This window comes from Ammospiza caudacuta, chromosome 8, assembly GCF_027887145.1.
Source record: "Ammospiza caudacuta isolate bAmmCau1 chromosome 8, bAmmCau1.pri, whole genome shotgun sequence".
NCBI lineage: Eukaryota > Metazoa > Chordata > Aves > Passeriformes > Passerellidae > Ammospiza > Ammospiza caudacuta.
Genome location: NC_080600.1, coordinates 23,153,848 through 23,175,541, shown reverse-complemented (window position 1 = coordinate 23,175,541; position 21,694 = coordinate 23,153,848). Strand labels below are relative to the sequence as shown.

Below are 21,694 nucleotides of genomic sequence, written 5' to 3'. Positions count from 1 at the left end.
ACATCAAGAACCTGATCTTTTCTGTGCATGTGCTCATAAAAACAGGATTAAGGAAACACAACAAATGACAGGAAGTGTCTTACAAATACAAGGTGACAAAGTCATTTTGACAGGTGAACAACAGATGAAGTAATAGTAAGGAGACTGAAGGAAGAGGCAATGAAATGGAGGAAAAACAGAAGCTGGGTAAAAAAAGATTAATAATAAAGATTTGAAATTTTTCTTTAATTAATCTAAATTGCATTTCTAGATTTGAAGTTTTTTATTTACTGTCTTAATTTGAGGATAATCTGGTATTTTCTGTTTTCAAAGACATACCAACTTCCTGTAGTTAAAAAATGACTAAGAACAACTCCTACCATACAACCATAACTATACCTACCACCCATCAAGTTATCTGATCACTTTTACAAATTCTATTTAAAACACACTTCAGTTATGATTCTTTGTAATCACAAAAGTGCCAACTTCTTCCTTCACACACGAAGAACATACATTGTGATATAAAATCCTCAAAGCATCCACAGAGGTACACTCAAAAACTAGATAGGAATGTTCCATCACAAGGAGCTGAGCAAAGCTGTTTCCAAAGACAGCCACACAACAAAGTGAGTGAGAAGAGCTCGAGGCTGGGCAGAACAGCATCACAGCATTCCTCATTTTCATCCTGTCATACCAATATGAAATTTAGCTTTAGGATGAACTTTGAATTCGCTACGGACAGGATTTTTGCTTGCCCCTTTCTTTAACGTGAATTAAAAGGTGAAATACTGTGTGAATGCTATTTGAAACTGCAGGCATAAACTGCACTGTTCGTCTAAGCATGTGAAACCTTTTGTGAAAGATAAAAATCGCTGCCCACATGTACTCAGGGCTGGGTTCACATGACAGATAAGACCTGAAATGAAGGTTCTTAAATGAAGGTTCTCTCTCTCTGGGCTTACATAAAGCCTTTAAATCTTCCAACAATAGCTATTTTTTCTGGCCTAGACAAATCAAGAAATAAAACAGTTTTCATGCCAGATGAAGACTAGTTCTTCACCAACAGAAGGTACCATGGAAGTGCTTTTTAACACTGCATCATGGAGCAGAATATTTTGGAGGGGGGTGTTCACTTTCAGCTCCTGTCTGTTTCCAGACACTAGGCAGGGTCAACAAATTTCACTGCACTTCAATATTGATAAATTAACCTGGCAGCACCAATATAGCAATGTTTTTCTTCTTACTTGGTTGTCACCGACATCTTTTCATAAAAATCCTTTCTTTAGGATTTTTCCCCATTCTGAGAAGCTGTGGCCTCAGCAACAAAATGTAAACAGTGGTTATCTGCTGCTGGGGAATTCAACAGGTGGATCCGTGATTGGTCTTGGGTGGATGTTTGGATTTACTGACCACTCACCGCAGAGCTGGGTCTTGCTCTCTGCTGAGACACAGACCCTTGTATTCATTCCTTTTCTACTCTTAGCTTAGCTAGCCTTCTGAGAACTTTTCTCTCTATTCCTTTTGGTATAGTCATAATGTAATATATATCCTAAAATAATAAATCAAGCCTTCTGAACATGAGGTCAACATTCTCACCTCTCTCTTCACCCTGCAACCCTTGCAAGCTCTATAATACTTGGTATCAAAAATTCCATCTGAGAAAACAGTATCTTCTTAATATTACTTGCTAGACATAAATAATTTATTTCCACACTGATAAACTGTTGTAATAATTAGAAAATGCATTTTATATATCATCTGAAATATTTATAGAATATTAATGACAAAGAAAAATGAATGACTATTGGCAAAGTATAGGGGAGTCAAAAGACAAGTAGGAGTAAAACAACAATTTGCAAAAAATATACTTGGAAGTTGATAATTATTATACATTACTAATTTACAAAGAAACATCACTACTACCCTATGATAATTGAGCTCATTTAAGCAGATTTTTACAACAACATTCTAAAATTAATTTCAACTAGCAGGCTTCATTTAACATGCACTAAAAGACACAAAGTGCAATCACAAAAAAAAATACATTCACTTGCTGGTTACAGGAATACTAATATCAACATAATACTAGAACTTAACAGCAGGAATAAGTCAGAAGTAACTCTGAATTACAACTTAGACATTGATGTAAATTTGACAAAGGATTGGCTATTTGCATACAAAGCTGTATCAGCAAGAAAATAACAGCTGAATTTCAAGTTACAATTAGCTACATCTATGAAATCTTAAACTGACAGCACAGCCAGTCATTCTAGTATTTTTTCAACTCATAATAATTACTTTAACATACATATAAAAATAGTAGTAGAGTTTTGTATTACACATGTGGGATTAATAAGAAAACCCAACAATACAAATATTTCAATTCAATGCTGACAAGACTTAATGATTTACTTTTATAGGTCATGTACTTACATATTCAGGTTTTAATTTCTTGTCTCCTCCTCTTACAGCTACTTTTTCAAGCTTATCTATGCTCTGCAAGATCAGCTCCTCATCCTTCAGTCTAAGTTCTTCATGTATAATTTCGATGTCACGAACAGGATCTACACTGCCTTCAACATGAGTAATATCATCATCTTCAAATGCTCCTAAAACAAAACAACATTTAAATTACCTATTAAGCTAAAAAGACAAGAAATATATATCTAGAACATAATATAATGAATCAAGAACGCTTGAAATTGAAAAGCCACGTGGTTATCCCACCCATGTACAAGTGTCCTGTGCAATGTTTTATATCATACTGGTTTAGTATGTTAATTTACACATCCGCTCCAGGATCCAAAGTTCCCTCTCTGTATATCCAAAGCATAGCACTTTGCCATTTCAGGACAGGACTTAGAGCATTTAAGAGATTCTCCTACAAAGGAACAGGCTGGAGCAGTTTCCTGAAAATAGCTGGTGTGTTTTACAATATCTAACCCAGAAGTAGCAAACACAATAGCTAAACTGAACATTGTGGAACATTTTAATACACACAGTAATGATTACAAGAATGATGGAGAGAAAACCTTTCAAATCACCTTGGCAGACCTCACTGGCTGCCCAAGAAATGCATTAAGAAATGAAGAAGTTCTAGACAAAGAATTCTGAAGTTCTGAATGACTCTTAGTGTTTCCAAGGGAAACAGGGCTTAGAAAAAAAGGCCTGAAATCATCTGGCAGACCTCGTCCCTGTTTCAATCTACTTTATCACTGTGGTTCTGACGGTGATTAGATAATGAACCACTCAGACACACAATTTACACAGCAGCTAATTTCATCGGCCTGATTTGAGGGTATGGTTTTTAGGGGGCCATCAAAGAAGCAGATGAAGGTGCATTTGTCATATATGAGTGACAACCATTCACAGTATCTGAACAAAATGGTGCTGGCCCTTATTAGAAACACATGCTATTATCACATATTTAAAGTGCAGTTGAAGCCATAATTTCAAATTGCCAACTGGAAACATAAGGTTAAAACAACCAGATATTACTGACGCATGTGTGCTGACTTCATGCCCTTCTGATGACAATCTGGCAACATAATTCAACTAGGATTGAAATTATCAGATAAGCAGCATCACTTTTAAAAAATCCTACTCCCCCCAAAAAACCAATACATGCTTTAAAAATAAAAATATTAACAGCTAAAAAGAGTTTATTAATTCTTCCTGGATCAATTTTCAGAGTACTTGCATGCCTAACCTGTAACATTAAAGATATGCATGAGAAATCAACCATGAAAAGAATGTTACTTGAACATTACCAAAGTTAAAATGTATTTCTTACACAGGAAAAAAATTCAAGCCATTTCTTGTACTGAAAAACATAACAAAAAGGGTAAACAACAAACAATTCCTTAACTGATATACAGAAAGTTGTGGGGGTTCTTTGTCATCATTAACACCTTAAACTTCATCTTTTGTTTTAACTTACTGAAAACCAAGATTATAGCAACAAAGCCTTACACCAATGCACATGGAACACAGGTTTAAAAGGTTGTTCATAGTCAAATATCAAAACCATTTTTACATAAACCTATGAATAGCCTTTCAAACAGTGGTTACCAGAAGTTCCCCCCTCTCTCATTAATTGTTACTCTCCAAAGCAGATCAGTGAACTCCCTGGGTACAAGCACAATTACCTCAGCAACAGATCCTGATGCTGGCCATGATGGGAGAACAGGCTGCTCTGTTAAATGGAAACACTCCACACTAATCTATCCCAGTGCCAGGCAATCAAGGAAGAGATACCATAGCCCCTGTCTTCCATGAATCCTTACTAGCACACCTGACAGAATGAGATGTAGGCTATTCAGATGAGCAAATATTAGAGAACAGCTTAACTGCTCTGTTCTAATTTACAAGGAAAATATTGAATAAAAAGGGTAGAAGTAGGAAGATGTCACCACACAGACCAACAAAAAGTCTACTTGCCTCAGCCTTCTCAACAGATACGTTGCACTCATTCACTAAAAGGTTAACTTTCTTCCTTATATCAAGAAAAAATGACCATGTAAATAATATCTTCTGACATCCCTCTGCATCTAGTGTCCATGGGTTTAAAAAGCAACAAAACTCCCCACACTGTTAAAGTCAGGGAAAAGCTGCATGACCATGAAGATCTTCCATTTAGAACATAAAAATAAAAACTAAAATAAACTGTTTGTTTTGGTCTTAAGGAAGGAGCCTTTTTGAAAAAGCAAGTGTAAGGTGAATTAGCAACAATAAAAACCAGCTTATATATTAGTTATATTTTTCTGTTTTCTTCAACAACAGCTTCTATTTTTCACATCTTCCCATTCCTTTTCACAAAAAAATTGTTCTTTATTCATTCAAACCCAATTAATTCAGCGTATTTCCACCCCTATAAAATTGACACTATAACTTCACCTTCACTCTCTTCTCAGCCCACTAAAGCCTTTAACCCATGGACCCTTCAATGTTCTGCCAGAGTTTTCTTCAAGTCTCCTTCTTCCATCATGCCTGTGTCAGCAGCCACCCTGCAGTTCACTCAGGCAACAGGAGGACAAGAGATCTGTGTTTAGAACAGGCGTTGCTTGCTTGGGTAAAAAGCCCCTCTTACTGAGCTTATGATTTCCCACTAGAGGCAACAATTTACCCTTCTTTCCTCCTCACTGGGTTGCTTGACTCTCCTCATGGAATGAATGAACACTAGTTGTATATTCCATTAAAGGCATGGATTTTAAGTAAAATTCCCAATTTTACATTTAGAGGAATTCCCATTTAGACAGACACAGTCCATACAAAAGTGATAGCTTTAAGATTTTTTACACACAGAAGACCAAACTGGCAGTAATGTCCACATCTTAGTACAAATGAGAGATTCTTCAAGGCAACAAGACACTGAGTTCTTTTTGTGAATCTCTTGATCAGAGTTTCAATGTCAGCTTCAGCCATCAACCTAAAGCAGATCACACTCTGCCCAACAGCCTAGCTAGAGAATGACAGGGATACGCCCTCAGGGATGAGGGAGACTCAAGAAGAAGGGAATGAACAGGCAGAGTGACACCACTAGGATGGAAGAGCCTTAGTTTTTAACTTTGTCTCAATATCCATGTGGGACGTATCCTGAACGATCTATTATGTCAGCCTCCAGCCTGCTCTGCAGTGACGGTCTGCTACAAATCACACTGAGCGCTGTAGGGAATTCAATTCCAGTCTGCAGAGCTGCATGCAGACATAGCAAGCCAGAACTGGTGGTAACCTTAGCAATTGGGCTTTGAGCAAGAGCAGATCTCTAGGAAAAAGTACAGAAGTGAGAAACTTGCAGTTAAACTACTAGAAAAATGTTTTACTCGGTACCTGATTTTAAAAACTGCCTATATTAAAATGCAGAGTAGTAGGAAAAAATGGAGTTGCAAAACTGAGTTTATAAATAAGATAAACAAGAAAATGTGCATATTATTTACAAGACTCAATGACAAAAATAAGAACCATAATCTCAATCTACAAACCTTATCTGTAATAGACTGTTAACAGCATATTGCTATTTATTACTTTGTCTTTCTGCCTTTGTGTGAAATACCTCTGTCAAGCAAGGCCTTTACCTCTCTTTTGTTGGGGAAGATGTTATGATAGCCCCACCTTCCCTGCAGCACACACAGCAGCAAAACAGAAAACCCAAAGGCTTTATTTTAAAGTACAACAATAAGAATCCCATCACTGTCCAGTTAAAGATAATGCAATAGCTGTACCATGAACATGATGCACAAGGTGGACACAGGCTAGGAATGCTGAGTAGCACCAGACTAGTAGCTGGTACAGTGCACAGTGTAGAAAAACAGTCTGATGAAACTAAAAACTGCCGAATTGGAAGAAGCAGGGAAAATGGGAGGTGGGTCTAGAGATACAAGATGACAGCCAACAAATGAGAAGTTTGTTTTTCTGAAGGAACAGGTAAGACTGCCTTGAGTATCAGGCAAAAAAACTCAAAATCAGTTAGTTTATGGACATTGAAGAAGAAAAATGAAAAACAAACATTGACAAAGAAATCCTCAGATTAGCTTATCTGATACTGCTCTCTCATTACAACAGAATCTATGAGAAAAATAATGGGGACAAGGCCAAACAGACATTTGGTAGTCTTATTTTGATCTCAAGCTGAATATAGCTTGCGAGAGCTTGGTAGAAAAATGAGGGAGCAAAGGTTCCCCAAAATTATACTAACAGGGCATCCAGATAAGGAAGCAAAGGACTAGAATGGGATGGCTGTAAAACAGCACAGACTGCAAACATGGCCATGTGTCAGAGGTAAAGCCCACACTGATGATGAGGTGTTTTTAAATTTTGTGAACCTCAAACAAACCATGTCTGTCTTCTTACTGACATAATGAGGCCTCAATTTCTGTAAATAGGAGGGAGGCTTACAAGGTTAGCAGCTTGTTCACACGATATCCTCTGTAGTACATGCACACCTGCAGGATACAGGCAGCTGAGCTCTGTGGTCTAGCATCTCAAGTTTTCATTAAGAAATTAATTTTTTCAAAGTTGTGCTAAAAATTCATCTTTTAAAAGCTGTTATGATATTTTGGAAGTTCAACAAACAACAAATTGATCTAACTACTTTATTTATTTTAAAATAATACTCATTAAAAAGCATATTTACAATTAACATCTCCAAAACTAGTCACACCACTGAGTTCTCAAGACAGTATGACCTCTGGACATAATGACCTTCTCCAATGAATAAAATGAAAACCCATTGCACTTCCCACATCTTCACCAATGCATTTGCTTTTAAAACATAAAGGGCCTCAGCATTTCTCAAACATTACCCCAAACCACACCACCTTCCTTTTGACTTCTTCCTTGAGTTACACTGCCTGTGCTCCAAAACTGCCCTCTTTCTACTGCAGGAAACTATGGCATACTACTGTAAGAGGAAAAAGGAATCAATCTGCCACATGGGCAAAGAAATACATACATAAAATAGACTTACTCAAGAATTTCCCCAAGGAACCATGTGTTTGTCAACAGCCAAGCTAATCACACAGCAGTAACAGGAAGGTCAACTGGGAAACTCTAATTGGTAATTTAATTACTTTAAAAAATCATTACCAGTTCTCAGGCATCTCTCTCACATATCCTAGCAGAGGTAAACCATAATTTTACCAGAAGTTTGTCAAAGGAAGTTGAACAGAAACCATGTTTCTTATTTTAAGTATTATATATATATATATATATATATATATATATATATATAAAAAAGCTTTTTCTCAAATAATCTCCCATAACATCCTGATGGATTTGCACTCTACCTTCAAAAATCTGTCACTTCCTTTAGTGTACAAGAGCAAAGATTACAGAGTTAAAAACATCAGGCTCACTGCAAGTACACATCTGCTGTGGTAAATTCCCTTCATGTTTTAGCAGTATCCAGATACTGCTATTAAAACAAGACAAGTATTTAGACAGGAAAATGGTAAAGCATAATACTGGAGCAGGATTCATTTTTGCCAGCTAACAGCCTCAAAATAATGATATAAGCTGAAATCACTAGAAGTAAGGAGCTTGGAAATTAGCACTGCCACACCCAGCTCCCTCTACCATTGCCCTTAGGCTCAAACTTGAAATATTCTTCAGTTTTGGGGAAGGGTTTATCTTTAGCTGAGCACTTTATCTGGGCTGTCTGGGTCCAAGTGTGGTGGGCCAAAAATATGTTTTTAAGTGGCATGAAAGATAGAATGCAGCAATAGCTGGTTCTGCACATTTCTTTCAAATTATTGGCTTAAAATGCAGAAAATAAAATGAATGGAGAAGATGTGCACCTTGAATCTCTTTTTTTCCTGTGGAAGTGCAGGAACTGTCAATTTGTAAGGTCTTGATGGCAGCCAGGACACACAGTCTAGATTTGTTCTTGACAAGCAAAACTAAGAGCACATAAATATGTATACAGGACAGCCATAACGAATGTCACTTTTAAATGGTATCATCTAATGGCATGCACATTTCTTCCCATTTCTTTCAAAAATCAGCTTCAAAATTCCTTTGACAAAATTTACCTCTCAGCCTCCAGAAATTTTTGCATTGCTTATGTTATACCTGTCAAGATCTGATGACTGTATGTTATGTATTCATCTGAACAGAACCACTACACTTAGTTACAGGCTATCATCAACCAATTCATTCTCTTGCTAAAATCAAGTCATCCAATTACTCCTTGACTAATCAAGGCTGTTTTGGCTTTTTCTTTTTTCAAAAGGTACTCAACAGCATAAACAGTTCACTTACAAGAAATGGAAAGGGGCTAATCAGCAGAATTATTGTTTTGCTGCCACAATTTGCAGTATTTAAATGTAGTTGCTGATTGGACTGAAAGTTTTATGATATAGCATATAAAACTAGTTCGACATAAAAACGAAGAAGCTGCCTATAGCCTAAACCTTATTGTTTCTAGCTGCTCCAAGCTGCCACTGAGATGCTAAAATCTAAATCAAAATACTACTTCTAAACTTATCTTATTCTGATCCTAATTGCAATTATGGAAATTAATTATTATCTTCAAGATTAATTTCTCTTTTATATACCAGTCGCTTCATTTCTCTAATTATCCTTACCCTTAAAGTAAAATGTAACCAAACATTTGGCTAACACTAAAGCTTCCCATAATGGCATTCTGGCATCTTGCATTCATTTACTAAAGGTAAGCAGTGTACTGGTACATGTTATGCTGCAATTAAGGGGGATATTTACAATTTGATCAGAATCCGAACTGCATCACAAGCTGAAACTCCCATTGGTATTTAGGGTAATGACCAGCATTTTTTGTCAATAAACTATAAGGGAATGTTTAATAACACCACCACAAACCAGAGCTAGAGAGTAATTGGTGCTTGCGCTTGCTCTGCACATACATTCAGTGAGTGCTGTCAAAGGGAGCTGCTCGGCACAGCCGGCCTGTAACACACACAGCCCCGGGACAAGCCTTGACACAAACGAGCAATAATGTAATCTGGCCACTTACTGTGGGAATGGGGGACACAACAAAACAAACTAAAATACTGTAACTTGAGTGGGAAGCTAGAAGGAGGGTATTTCTTTGAGCTACAAAAAAAACAAGACTAGAAGTGTAAAAAAAAAAATTATAATTAATATCTATACTTAGACTGGGTTGACATGCTATCATCAGTATTCCAAAGACTTAAACTGTAAAAGATACTGCTATTTCTGACTGCGGTGTAGGTATATTTAACAATACAGAATGTACTAAACTTTGATGATAGTACATTTTACTATGCATATTTATTATTAGGAGAAAATAATACCATCAGAATCAACACTTTTACAGCTTCTTAAACAAAGCACATGTTAACAAAGAACCAAAAATAAAGTAGGTTTAGCATGTTTTCCCTTACAAGCTAATTTCAAGTGAAATTAATCACCTGTAACACAAACCTAATATTCTTTAAGCAGAGTAATTTTCAGTTGAAGAAGATGCACCTGCCTACATCTTCAACATAAGCAAAATCAAGTACAAAAAACATTAAATAAAACGTTGTAGTAAACCTTGACTTCCGAAGAAAGAATTTTTTAGACATCTTTTGTGGCTTTGTTTTGTGCTACAGCCCCTTAAGTTTTGTCTTCATAAAGCCCTAACTAGTTGTAATCACTTGCAGTCTAATTGTGGACATTTATCTGCTTTTCTTATGCATAGAACATAGCTATTAAAGCTGAATGGTGATGGTGTGAAGTATAGGTTAAATTGGGTGAAATTAAAGCAAATTACTCTGGGATGTGGAAATCTGAAAATAGAAACCGCCAATGATTTGCAACCCTCTTGATGATCAGCTTCACAGAACCCTAAATGACAAGAAAACTTACATATTTTAAAGTTAACTAGATTTTTTCAAAATAATATGTATAAATTTATTTCAGATGCAAGCAGTCACTCTGGCAATAATTATTTTGTCCTACCTGCATCGTAAAAATATAAGAAAAGGTTTTCATTTCCATTTAAAACACTTGTTTTTATTCTCAAGTTTAGCTGATTTTTAGCAACAAAACCCAGTTCAGAATATTAGGCACAGCATTAATGACTTTGAACACAACACTGCAGTTTATGTGTACCATATGGCTGTACAGACACAGGATGGTAAAAGCAGCTGCTTTGGGCTTTCTTGACTGGTGTAGTATTAGGACTTAATTCATTACTTACCTATATAAAAGACAAAGCAGCTCCATTTACCCTGCTGAGCCCTAATACCACAGCAGTCAGGAGAGAGCAAACCGCTCCCCAAAAGTCTGAACCAGCAGCTGAATGGCAGCCCTTTCAACACCAAATCTATTGGGAGCATTTGACAAAAAAGGGCACGTCTATTTCTGCACCAGCAGACACACAATGAGAGCATGGAGAAGCAATACGGGACTCTAAATGACTGTAGTATCAACTTCTTAAGCATACAAAGAATTTACATTTGCATAAAAGTACTCGTAAATCGAGTACTGCACAAGGTCAGAGATAAAAATTAAAATCTCCCCGGGAAACACTGAGGCAAAGCAATTCACTTCAGGACAAGAGAGTTGGCAGAAGAAGCCACAATCCAGTTCCTGATGGAGGCAGTTTTATCAGAGAAGAGTTGTTACCAAGATAGTCGCTCCAATGAGCTTCTCTATAAAATCCTGCTCCAGAGCTCCTACTCTTGAGTGGGCCTGGCAAATATTAGTGATTTATTTCAGATGTAAAATGTGTTTACTTGCACTGCTCTCATCCTGGCACCACTGGGCTGTAGTCATCCCTCCACAGGCAAAACCTTCGACCTGCTTTGATTTGCTATCAAGTTGGTGATACTGAGTAAAGGACATTATTTGACAGCTGAAGTAAAAAACCTTTGTCCCTGTTTGCCAAGGGCTTGCTCTGACTGCCCTTGATTATATATTGTAAATACTAACACTGCACTTCCCACCAAATAGTTGGGACACAATTGGGATATACTCCTTAATTTCCTTTCTTGCAACGTGTTACCTGAGTAATTCAAACAGATTCACTATCAGAAGACACCTTGGGAAGGGCAGCACTTGATGTAAAACATTTTGAGATGGCTAGCACATCACATAAATTGTTTAAAATTCCCTAGGAAAAACTAGCCTCTTTGTTCAGATTTTTACAAACCACAATTGTGTTAACAGTAAGAAGGGGCAAATTGGGAACTTAGCCTGGTCAAAAGCCTAAACACCAAAAGAATGCATATGCTTGCTTCAGAGACAAGTGCTCTTGTCACCCTGAGCTCAGTCCCATTCTATTTTTTGTTACTTTCTGTTCGAATGACTGAAAATCTCCCTTTGTGAGTTTAAGTCACAAAAAGAGAAGCAAACAGGAGCAAGGGGGATTCTCCACAGAACTCCCCTCCCTGGTGAGTGTTCTGCTGCAGCACTGCCTGCATAAAGCATACAGCACGCAGGAAGGTTTGGCCACAAACACCAGTGGATAACTTCTAACATCTCTGTGTACCATACATCCAGATTTTCCTACTCCAAAGTACACTGAAATTCATATATTTGCAATCTGATGGAATCTACACTGTACAAAATCATAGTTTCCTAAGCAGAAGCCATTTGGAAAGTAGAAATATGCCCAGGTAGAACTGTGCATTCATACTGCCTCCAGAAACACCCTATCTCTGTGCTGCATTTTGCCCCTTTTTTTCTGAAGCCAGTCATCCTGGTCTTCTCTTTAGGAATACTCAGTTTCAAGCTCCATGGTGCCAGTCATATCTGCAATCTCTCAGGGTCACCATAACAAAATATAACTGCTAGCACTAACTATGTTTTTAAGACAATATATCTGCAGAGATCATGAATAGCAACTAGCAGCCATTAGCAGAAACACACAGGGCAGTTCTACTTAGCCTTGAATGACAAGATACATAGGAAACATCTTAATTACTCATGGACTATTTATCTGAGTCACAGATTGATTATGTCAAAGGTGCAGTAATATAAAAAACCTACTTGAGCTCTGAAGTTTTTATTGGGTCTGGAATAGCACTACTTAGAGGTTTCCATGACTGTACTCCTACTGAAACACTCTGAACTCCTAATGCTAAAACAACAAAGTCCAAGCCACTGAACTCTGCTGAGCCCACTCTGACTCCTGTGCAGAGATAGCTCAGCTCCCTGTCCCACATTCTTCACAACCTGTAAGGTTGGTCTTTGCAAAATAATGAAGAGAATGAGCAGTTCAGTTCAGCACAAAATGCAAAACTACAGCCCTCCTGAAACCCACAACAAAGAGTACAAAATTGTTTCAATACAGCAACTTCTCTTCAAAAGCATTTAAAGCAATAACTTAAGATCTATAAATACCAAGGGAAAAAAACTCAGTAAGAAGTTTTCAGCTACAAGAAATGCATTATCCAAGAAGATTCCAAATAGTCTAAAAGTTAAAATTTTGCTATGATAAAACAACAGCCCTAGAAAGCTGTCAAAAGTCCTTGCACTGCCTTACAAAAATCCTATAAAAATGGATTATAGAATTTGACTGGTGAGGGAAAAGAAAGCTATGTTTCAGAGCAGTCATTGTTTACCAGAAGAACAAGATAGTATTTGGAAGAAGAGTACTTACAAGGAGTTGTAAACTCAGTCCATCGCATGTTAACAAAGAACCTTATTTTCCATTATCTCAGTGCTGCACCTTTAAGGATCTATTTTGTTGCAAAAAGGAAGTGTGGAGGAGTAAACATACTTAAGGGAAAGCCAGTTGATATATAACAAGAATGAGAGTTTGTAAAGATTTAGATCAGCAAATATTGTTTTGTCAGTGCCATTAGGTATGCATATGCCCTATATAAATTTGTAATGAAGTGCAGGGTAGCTAAGTGAATAAAATAGCTTTAAAAAGAAAAGCAATATGCCTCTCAGTAAATTTACCTTACAAAAATATGCCTCATCATAACGCCTTCCCTCTGGACATTCTGACCCACATTCATAGTGTAAAACAAATTTAATGCAAAAGAAGCAATACTATTAATCCAGATTTATCCTTTGCAAATAAATTCCAATTTTAGAAGAGTGCTGCCTATGGGTTTCTAGTAATAAAAATTAATAACAATAATTTTAAAATATATCATTAGCTTTAGCTGCTTCATTAAGTTAACAGCTTATTATTTTTCACATGTTTACTTCTCTACAAATTAAGAGATGACACAGTTCTTAGGACCTCACATCACAGTACAGGCTTGCAATTACAAGAAATCTCAAATGATCTTTCCAGAACAGAATCTGAAATACTAAAAACACAAGGTAATATATAATTTGCATCTTATCTGTGATGCTAAACTTGATAAAGAGGGTTTGCAACATTTCCTGTTCAATGTTCAAATCTTGATGTAAAAGCTGACCACATAAAACTTGATACTAATATTTTATTTTGGATGTTAAGTCTCTTCCTTCACAATCATCCAAAAACCATCCCAACAAAAAAATAATAAATTGCTTGCTATAGACTGGCTGGCCCATCACATGGGAAGTAAAGAACTCATTTTGTACATTATTTTAGTAAAGTAATCCCTAGCCCTCAGACATGCACTTTTTTCCTAGCAACGTTTTACTTAAATGGCAAGTATACTGTGGAAGATATCAGTGTGTTCTGTAACTATCTGGCACCATCTAGTAGCCACTGACATCTTCTTTACTAGGAACCATTAAGAGATTGTGTTAAGAAATTGTGAAAGGCTGATACTGAGTATGCAAGGAATAGTAACTCAGACTTTTTGAACATCATATGGTCAAGAAAATGTTTTATGTTGAATTAGGTAGGCAGGTATAGTCACTAACTACTTGTGTACTGTGCAAATGACGTCTGGCTTCCTTGGAAAAGTACATTAAGTACTTGTGTGTATGTTGGAGTTTTCAAGCAATCTAAGAATCTGCCAGCAAATTTTAGAAGCAGTTGACAAAATGCATTGTTTTATACATGTATGCAAAAAAAAACTGGCCTGTTATTCCCTTTTCCTAGCCTCAAAACACACAAATAAATCAGAAACTGAGAAAGAAAACACTGACTTTGATTAACCTGAATCATGGCTATACAGGGTGTTTTTTCTATGACTGCCAGAGCAGAGTGCCTTCTAGGCCTTAATATTGGGGAGGAGGGATGGAAGAGGAGTAATATGAATATATCAAGGCTACTTCATTATGTTCCTGAGGTGTGACTGGGTAGAAATCTTTATTTCCAACAGTATTACTCCTTTAGCCTGCAAGCAAATACAAATATGCAGCCCCGCTGTTCTGCTCCTTGCAAAATAAATACATGATATTTTTGCAACATCTAACCACAGCTTTTTAAGCTGAAACAGTTGTTCTTCTTTTACTTTAGATGTCAAATCCATCACAGAAAAGAATTTTGTTTTTAAAAGACCTCCTCAATGAAGCAGTTCGTCTCCCTGCCATTTAGCTCACTGTATTTTTACAAGCACCAGGCTGAGCAAACTATGATTGAGAGAAGCCATCTTATGCACATTGCTGTTGTCCCACATCATTCAGAACAAACCTTTTTAGATCGTTAACTACCACAGGAGTGCTGATTACACAGGCACCAGCAATTTCCTAACCAATGACCACCTGAACAATGATGTGTTCAGCTTCTCAGACCCTGAAGCCTTTCAGAGGTGAATCATTTCACAGTTTGGAACTAGATCTCCATAGCAACTTCCCTTTGAGGGTTTTAGAATCACCATCCCGTAATTCTATGATCATCAAGCTCAACCATTCCCAATGGTTCTTTTCACAGCAGATGGAAAAGGAAGCCTTGAAATTTTACAGTCTATTTCAAGCAATTCATCTGGCAGCCTATTAGAATTCAAAATATTTCGACCTTCAATCACAAAGCATGTTATCTGAAGCTGTGGTGATCTCAAGTCAAGACAAGCAGACGTTTTAGTCTAATCATCCATGATGAGAAGAGACTGACAAAAACTCTTAATTCAACCACCATCAAAATGCTTATTTTAACTGCATGAAAGTCTTTCAACAGGCAATGAAAACACACCATGTACCATTTTATCACAACCTTCCATTCAAGGGAAATACGAATTCTGAATATTGGCATGGATCTTTGCACTCCCTGACTGCTTTTGAACAAATATCTCCTCCTTGGAAGTCAGTATAAATCCAAATCTACCGCATTATTTTTTTTCAACAGCTGTCAAGGAAAATGATAGAAGCAAACTGCAATTAAACTTCTCATGATTGAGTACAATAATACTGCAAATGAGTTACTTATTGATAGACCCAGTTCGTTACAGGCATCTTCTAAGAAATACAAATCACTTACTACTCAGAAAATAAATACCCATTAAATTATGAAAACACAGCATTGGCTAAAATCTTGAAGCAAAGCTCAGTTTCATGATAATCATAATCAGAGGGATGTTTAAAGTTGGGGATTTTTTTCCTTTTTCTGTTCCCAATTCCTAGCTCAATTCCCTCTGTTTGGCATTAAAGAAACGTTTCCCTTTCTCCTGAATGTTTCAGTCAACCACTGAAACAATCCCATCGGGGCACAAGACCTTTAAACTTGAAAATATTTTCACCTAAAACACCAGGCTGATTCATTTATATTCATCAACCTTAAACACAAGCTAAATTCAAATGTTTTAAAATCTCACCTATGCACTGCTATACACTACTGTGTTATTAATACTGTTATCTGATAACTAAAGAATCCAGAAGACTTCAAACTTTTCATATGCCAAAATGCCACTAATTTTTTTTACAGATTTTACAGAAGGAGCAGTAAGTTTACTTTAAAAAAAATTCAAAGAATCACCATTTAGTGACTTGGCAGTGAGATGCTGATATTTAACAACGCAGTAAAATGCATGAAACTTAAAAGCAACAAGAGAAGGCCCCCACCTGCACCCAGGCCGCAGTATCCATGAAGAATAGTGAAATGAGGGAGTTAAGGGAAATTAACATATATGTTATATTTTGTAACATTTGTAGAGGAAGGAACACTTAATTGTTTTACTTTCTTTGAATGAAAATTGCATATTCAGAGTCCCTAAGTAGTTAGTTAACTGAGAGTGGCCACAATTGAGACCCTCTCCACAGCACTTAAAATGCCACATTTTATTAGCCTACAGAGAAAAGAACAACCCCCTCTGCCTTCACTGACCTTATTCTCCTAGGTATCAGCACTGCTGAGCCACACTCTTACACTACTTCAAAGAAAAACTCTTTAAAAATTAGGAACTTATAAAAATAACCCATAAAACTAAAAGATCTGGAATATATGATTTATTGAGTGGTAGCTTACTGAGAGTTAAAATACTGGTGAAGTAATTTTGAAAAATTACTGTAAAAGAAGTGATGATGAAAATCTTTGGGGAATAAATTGGCACAATAGAGGATTTATGTTCATATATTTTTCACTGTTTGCAAAGCAGCCCGAGATCAGAGCTACACAGCTGCGTACATGCACTACTTGAAGATCTGAGGGGAAGTATCTGAACATAACCACAAAATTTAACTAAGGATCAAGCTAGAATTTAAGATAGAGTAAAGCAAATAAAAATGTTATGCATCAACTGAAAATGCAAACTGTTTATTTCTATGTACAATCGACTGAAATAAACACAGACCTTATTCTAGCAATCTGAGAAAGAAACACCATGGGAAAAAACCTTGAGTATGTTAAGTACCATCTCCTGCAAAGACCAGAGATTACAGCAATTACATATGAACAATATTAAAATTCTTAGTGGTTTTCAATGCTAGATCAGTTACTACTGCAAATATCTTTTTAAAGAGACAGAGCAGTTACAGGATACGTTTTACAATACTCATCATTTTTGCTCAAGAAAATTTTCAACTTTTTTTATTTCAATGTGGAAGGCAATCAAATATCTTTGTTTTTAGATGTTTTAAGTCATCTATAAAGCTTAGCTTACTTCTTTTTGTCTGTTTACCAAACATAATATACCCACCATGTACAACCCTTCATTCAGCATTTGGTCCAGCTGAAACTGAAAATAAAATTGTCCATGACCACCAAGTTAATTAAACATCTTGCTAATTAAAAAGTACAACTGTCACTGCAACAGAACCTAAATGTATAGACAGAACTACATACATACATGTTATTTTGCAGCATAGCTATTGCTAAATGTAACTTGAACAGGAGAATTTTAAAAAATTCTTTTGTAATAGTAAATTAGAAGTATCTTGCGTTGTACAATTAGACTGCCAGCAAAGGATACCTATTAGTAAGACATAGGCAAATCATCCTAGAGTTACATCTTTACAATCTATCCCATGATTATGCACATGTTTTAAAGTATTTTAATGGTATTTTACCAGATATTTCTCATAAATATTAACTTCAAAGTCTAGGAGGCAATTCTAAAAGCTGTCTTCATATGCCTCTAAGAATGAGAGCTGCACTTCCAGCTTTTCCTCTTCCCAATATTCCCACCACCATATCTGAAAAACCTCATCCTGAGCACAGTAGTTATATATTAGCTCACCGTTTAACAATCTAGAATAACCTTAAGTTTATTTCATAACATATAATCAAGCAACATACAGTAATTAAAGCACACTGAAAACAGCAGTTACTAGCTAATTAACATTACAGAAACACTTTTCTTAATGCTAGAAAAAGACAAAGATTATATAAAATACGGTAGCATGACGAAGAGTTTGTTATGAACCTTTTTGTTTAAAACACTGAAAACTTCAACTTGAGAATTTGAAGTTCAACTATTTTTAATTCATGAATTAAAAATGTCAGTGCAGGTTCTGCATGATTAGGTAAGCCATTTAGGGACTGCCCTTGCAGCACATGGGTCTTGCAGGGCAAGGACCATTCATTCACACGAACCACTACATCCCAAAGGACAGCTCACCATCCATAAACATGCCCAACCTCTACATTATCCTCATTGCTGCAGAGCTGAAAAAATAACACAGTCTCACTATTTTCATGGCCAATGAAGTATTTTGGCATCACCACAGCACCTGAACTGCAGTAGGGACAAGCAGCAAAGGCTCTCTCAGGCTGTGACAATGACAGGCACCCTGGGCTGGACTTTGGGGATGGCTGCCTCTGTGCCCTTCTGAACACACTGGTTTGCAGCGCCAGTACAGCAGCAGACTTTGCTAGATAGTTATTTTCTGCTTTGCTATTAAATTCCCACTTTCAAACAGTAACGGTATTTTACCTCTACATTACCTCTATTTTTAAACCCACCTTGTACTTCTTACAGCATATTTTATATTTTATATCTGTCTGTATTAAAAATAATACCTGAAAATGCTTACGAGGTAAAACTGAGTGCACAATCAGCTTTAGCAAGCAGTCTCTGTGGAGACCAACACTTTGGTATGAAAATATACTCTTATCTTTTTTCCCCATTATTTAACAGTTTCCATTTATTCTCATCTGTTCTGACATATTTTTATCACTTAACAGAATTTTTCAATGTCAGGAATTATTTTGTGCCATGTTTTCTAAGCTTTCCAAACACAGTACAGGTGTATTACCTTTCTGCACAGTTTCATGATGACTAGATAGGCAAACACAAGCAGTAGCTGGTCAGTAGTAAATGACATCAGACCTTCCATAAAGCCTGGCACACAATCACAGCTTATTTTGTGCTCACATCCAGGCACAGGGCAGTGCACAGGCAAAAACATGGCCAACACCAAAGGGAGGGCAGACTGCCTTTCTCAGCAGTACTGCCTTTGTTTCGTAGGCACTATAGGCTGGCAATTCTATGCACAACCTTGCAGGGTTTCTTTAAATTTTGAAATCCAACAGATGTGCTTATACAAAGGTACACCCAAATTCTCAAAATTCTCTACACATGAATATCAGTACAGACATTTGTACCACACTGCAAAGAAAGCCTGTATCAAGCAGGCCACTTCAAATTGCTTTTTAGCATGAGGAAACATCTATCTTAAAACATTTCCTCTCTGATAAAGTATTTTAAATTCAAACATTCCAGAAAGAAAAATAAATATTGATGTTATTATCATTCACTTGACCCCTGCCTTTTTCAACATCACTGCTACCGCAACTTCTTCAATAGGCTGTGATACAAAGTATCAAACTCACCGGCAGTAAGACACTTTCAGAAAACACTGAAAGAGACAATGCTGTCAGCTAATTCCAGAACAAAACATCATTTGTTCAAGGTTTGGTTTGATTCTAGTCTTATTTTCCTGATAAAATAAACCTAAAAATCATTCTTAAGACAGAATGAAGGTTCTCTCCATCCCAAAACACTCAAAGAAACTCTTCAAAAGGAAAGGATCATACTGGCTATCACGCTTCTGGCAATTTTTGAAGTCTCCAAAGCAAGTTGTCATCCATCCGATGCCCTTAAATCTATTAAAAAAACTTTCATCCAATTACTGTAGGAAGGTTCCTTGCAATTTTTCCCCAAAAGCTATCATGTAGCATTTGTCTTGGACCACATCTATCCTAAAGAGGCTACCATTATTATAGAAAAAGACAGAATTATTTTAGGGTCCCTAAAATCTAGTAGACTCTCAGAAGATGCTGAGCCACAATACTTAAACTTCTTCAGCCTACATAAAAGATGACAAAAATCCCCAAATGTCAAAGGATATGCAAGAGGCACATGCAATATTCAAGCATTTACATCCATGCCTCTAACAGCACTGCTGTAGGTGCCCCCCAGAGCAGCAAGTCCAGCCCCTCCGTCCCTTCCTGCAGCTTCACTCAATGTACAGCCTGCTCACCCCCTGCCCACGGACACAGCTGACAGCAGCAAGCCAGAGGCCAGAGCTGTTCCAGCAGACTTCACAGCCCTGCTAGATCGAGGAGGAGAATCTGACAGAAAAGATGATTCCTCAAGATTTCCATCCTATTTTGGAGTAACCTTATGATTCCAAATGAGTTTGTTATAACAAAGTTCACTGTTTAATTTCTCTCTTTTTGTAACAACCTTGATACAGAATACTTTATGTACTTTTTACATAATGTAATGTTCTAACCTAAATTAGATCAGGGATTACAATAAAAACTCAACTATATCACGTAACACAGAATGAAAGTGTTACTATTTCCTTTTAATATGGCAGGAAAACCTTATTTCAGATCTTTTGAAAATATGTGTAAGCTTCAAAAAGTTTAGAAGAAACACACAACAAATCAACAAGAGACTTTTCTCAAAAAAAAGTTCTGAGAAAGCAGAGCTGTTTGTTGCAATGCTATGAAAACAGGATGCATTTTGTTTTTCAGCTGGTCAATGCTAACTGAATGCTTATTTTTCAAACAACTTATGTCTATAAAAATTTTCAAAATTTTATGACATGCTACTGCAGAAGAAGGAAACTTCCAAAAAGCTATAAAGCTGTTAAGTTTCCATTCTGACATTTATTTAATAGTACATATGCATATAAAATCTTTTTCTTTAAATAAATTGGTAGGCAGTATAGCTAAGAAAAAACATGTTAAGTGAACAAAAGATGGATTACCCTTGACTAGACTTTCCATTCTGGTGAAAAATCAGAACTCTGATCACAAGCAAATTTCTCTGTGGTTTGCTGATTACTAACATTAGAAATGTTCTCCGAATCATTTAAATCATCTGTTTCATCACAATGTGCTTTCAGTTACTTGTTTTCAGTTTTCAATACAACATTGCTGATAATATTACAACATCCCTTCCTCCTAGGAGAGGCAGTCAGACCCTGTCTGCATTCCACAGGAACACAGCCCTGCTCTGGTGCAGCTCCATCTGCCCTTCTCCCCCCCACGGCCAGCCCAGCTCACCCATCCACTCACTCCATCCAGACATCAAAACTGGTGGCATATGATACTGATTTATGAATTCAAACTGCATCAAAAATTCAAACTGCAGTTAAATACAAGTAGTATTTCCCCTTACCAAAGATTTCCAAAAAGTTCTTTCTTGTCAAAAATGCTGAATATTTCAGCCTAGTTTCGTGGAAGTATTTCTATGCAGTGCTTGTATAATTCACAATTAATGCACTTCCATATAATTACAGATGCTCTGAAACAACGAACATCATTTGTTCATCAAGGTAAAGTTTAAAACAGAAAAAAAAAAGTAACTTCACAGTGATTTTATGGCTGAGATTTGAAATTGCTTTGTACTAACTTATCAAATTTCAGCAAATTTAAGGTTTCAACTTAAAACAAGTCTCCTATAGCTGCAGTGGTTTTAGAGATATTTGACTTGATCTTCCCAGT

The 21,694-nt window shown here is 36.6% G+C and overlaps 1 protein-coding gene across 2 annotated transcripts in view; it reads right to left on the bottom strand.

The window, feature by feature from the left end:
* Window positions 1-21,694, bottom strand: part of OLA1 (Obg like ATPase 1) — a 104,130-nt gene that overhangs the window by 46,669 nt on the left and 35,767 nt on the right. For both annotated transcript variants that reach the window (XM_058809395.1, XM_058809394.1), the window contains exon 5: window positions 2,416-2,591. In XM_058809395.1, coding sequence (XP_058665378.1) covers window positions 2,416-2,591 — 176 coding nt within the window. The remainder of the gene's footprint in view (window positions 1-2,415; window positions 2,592-21,694) is intronic.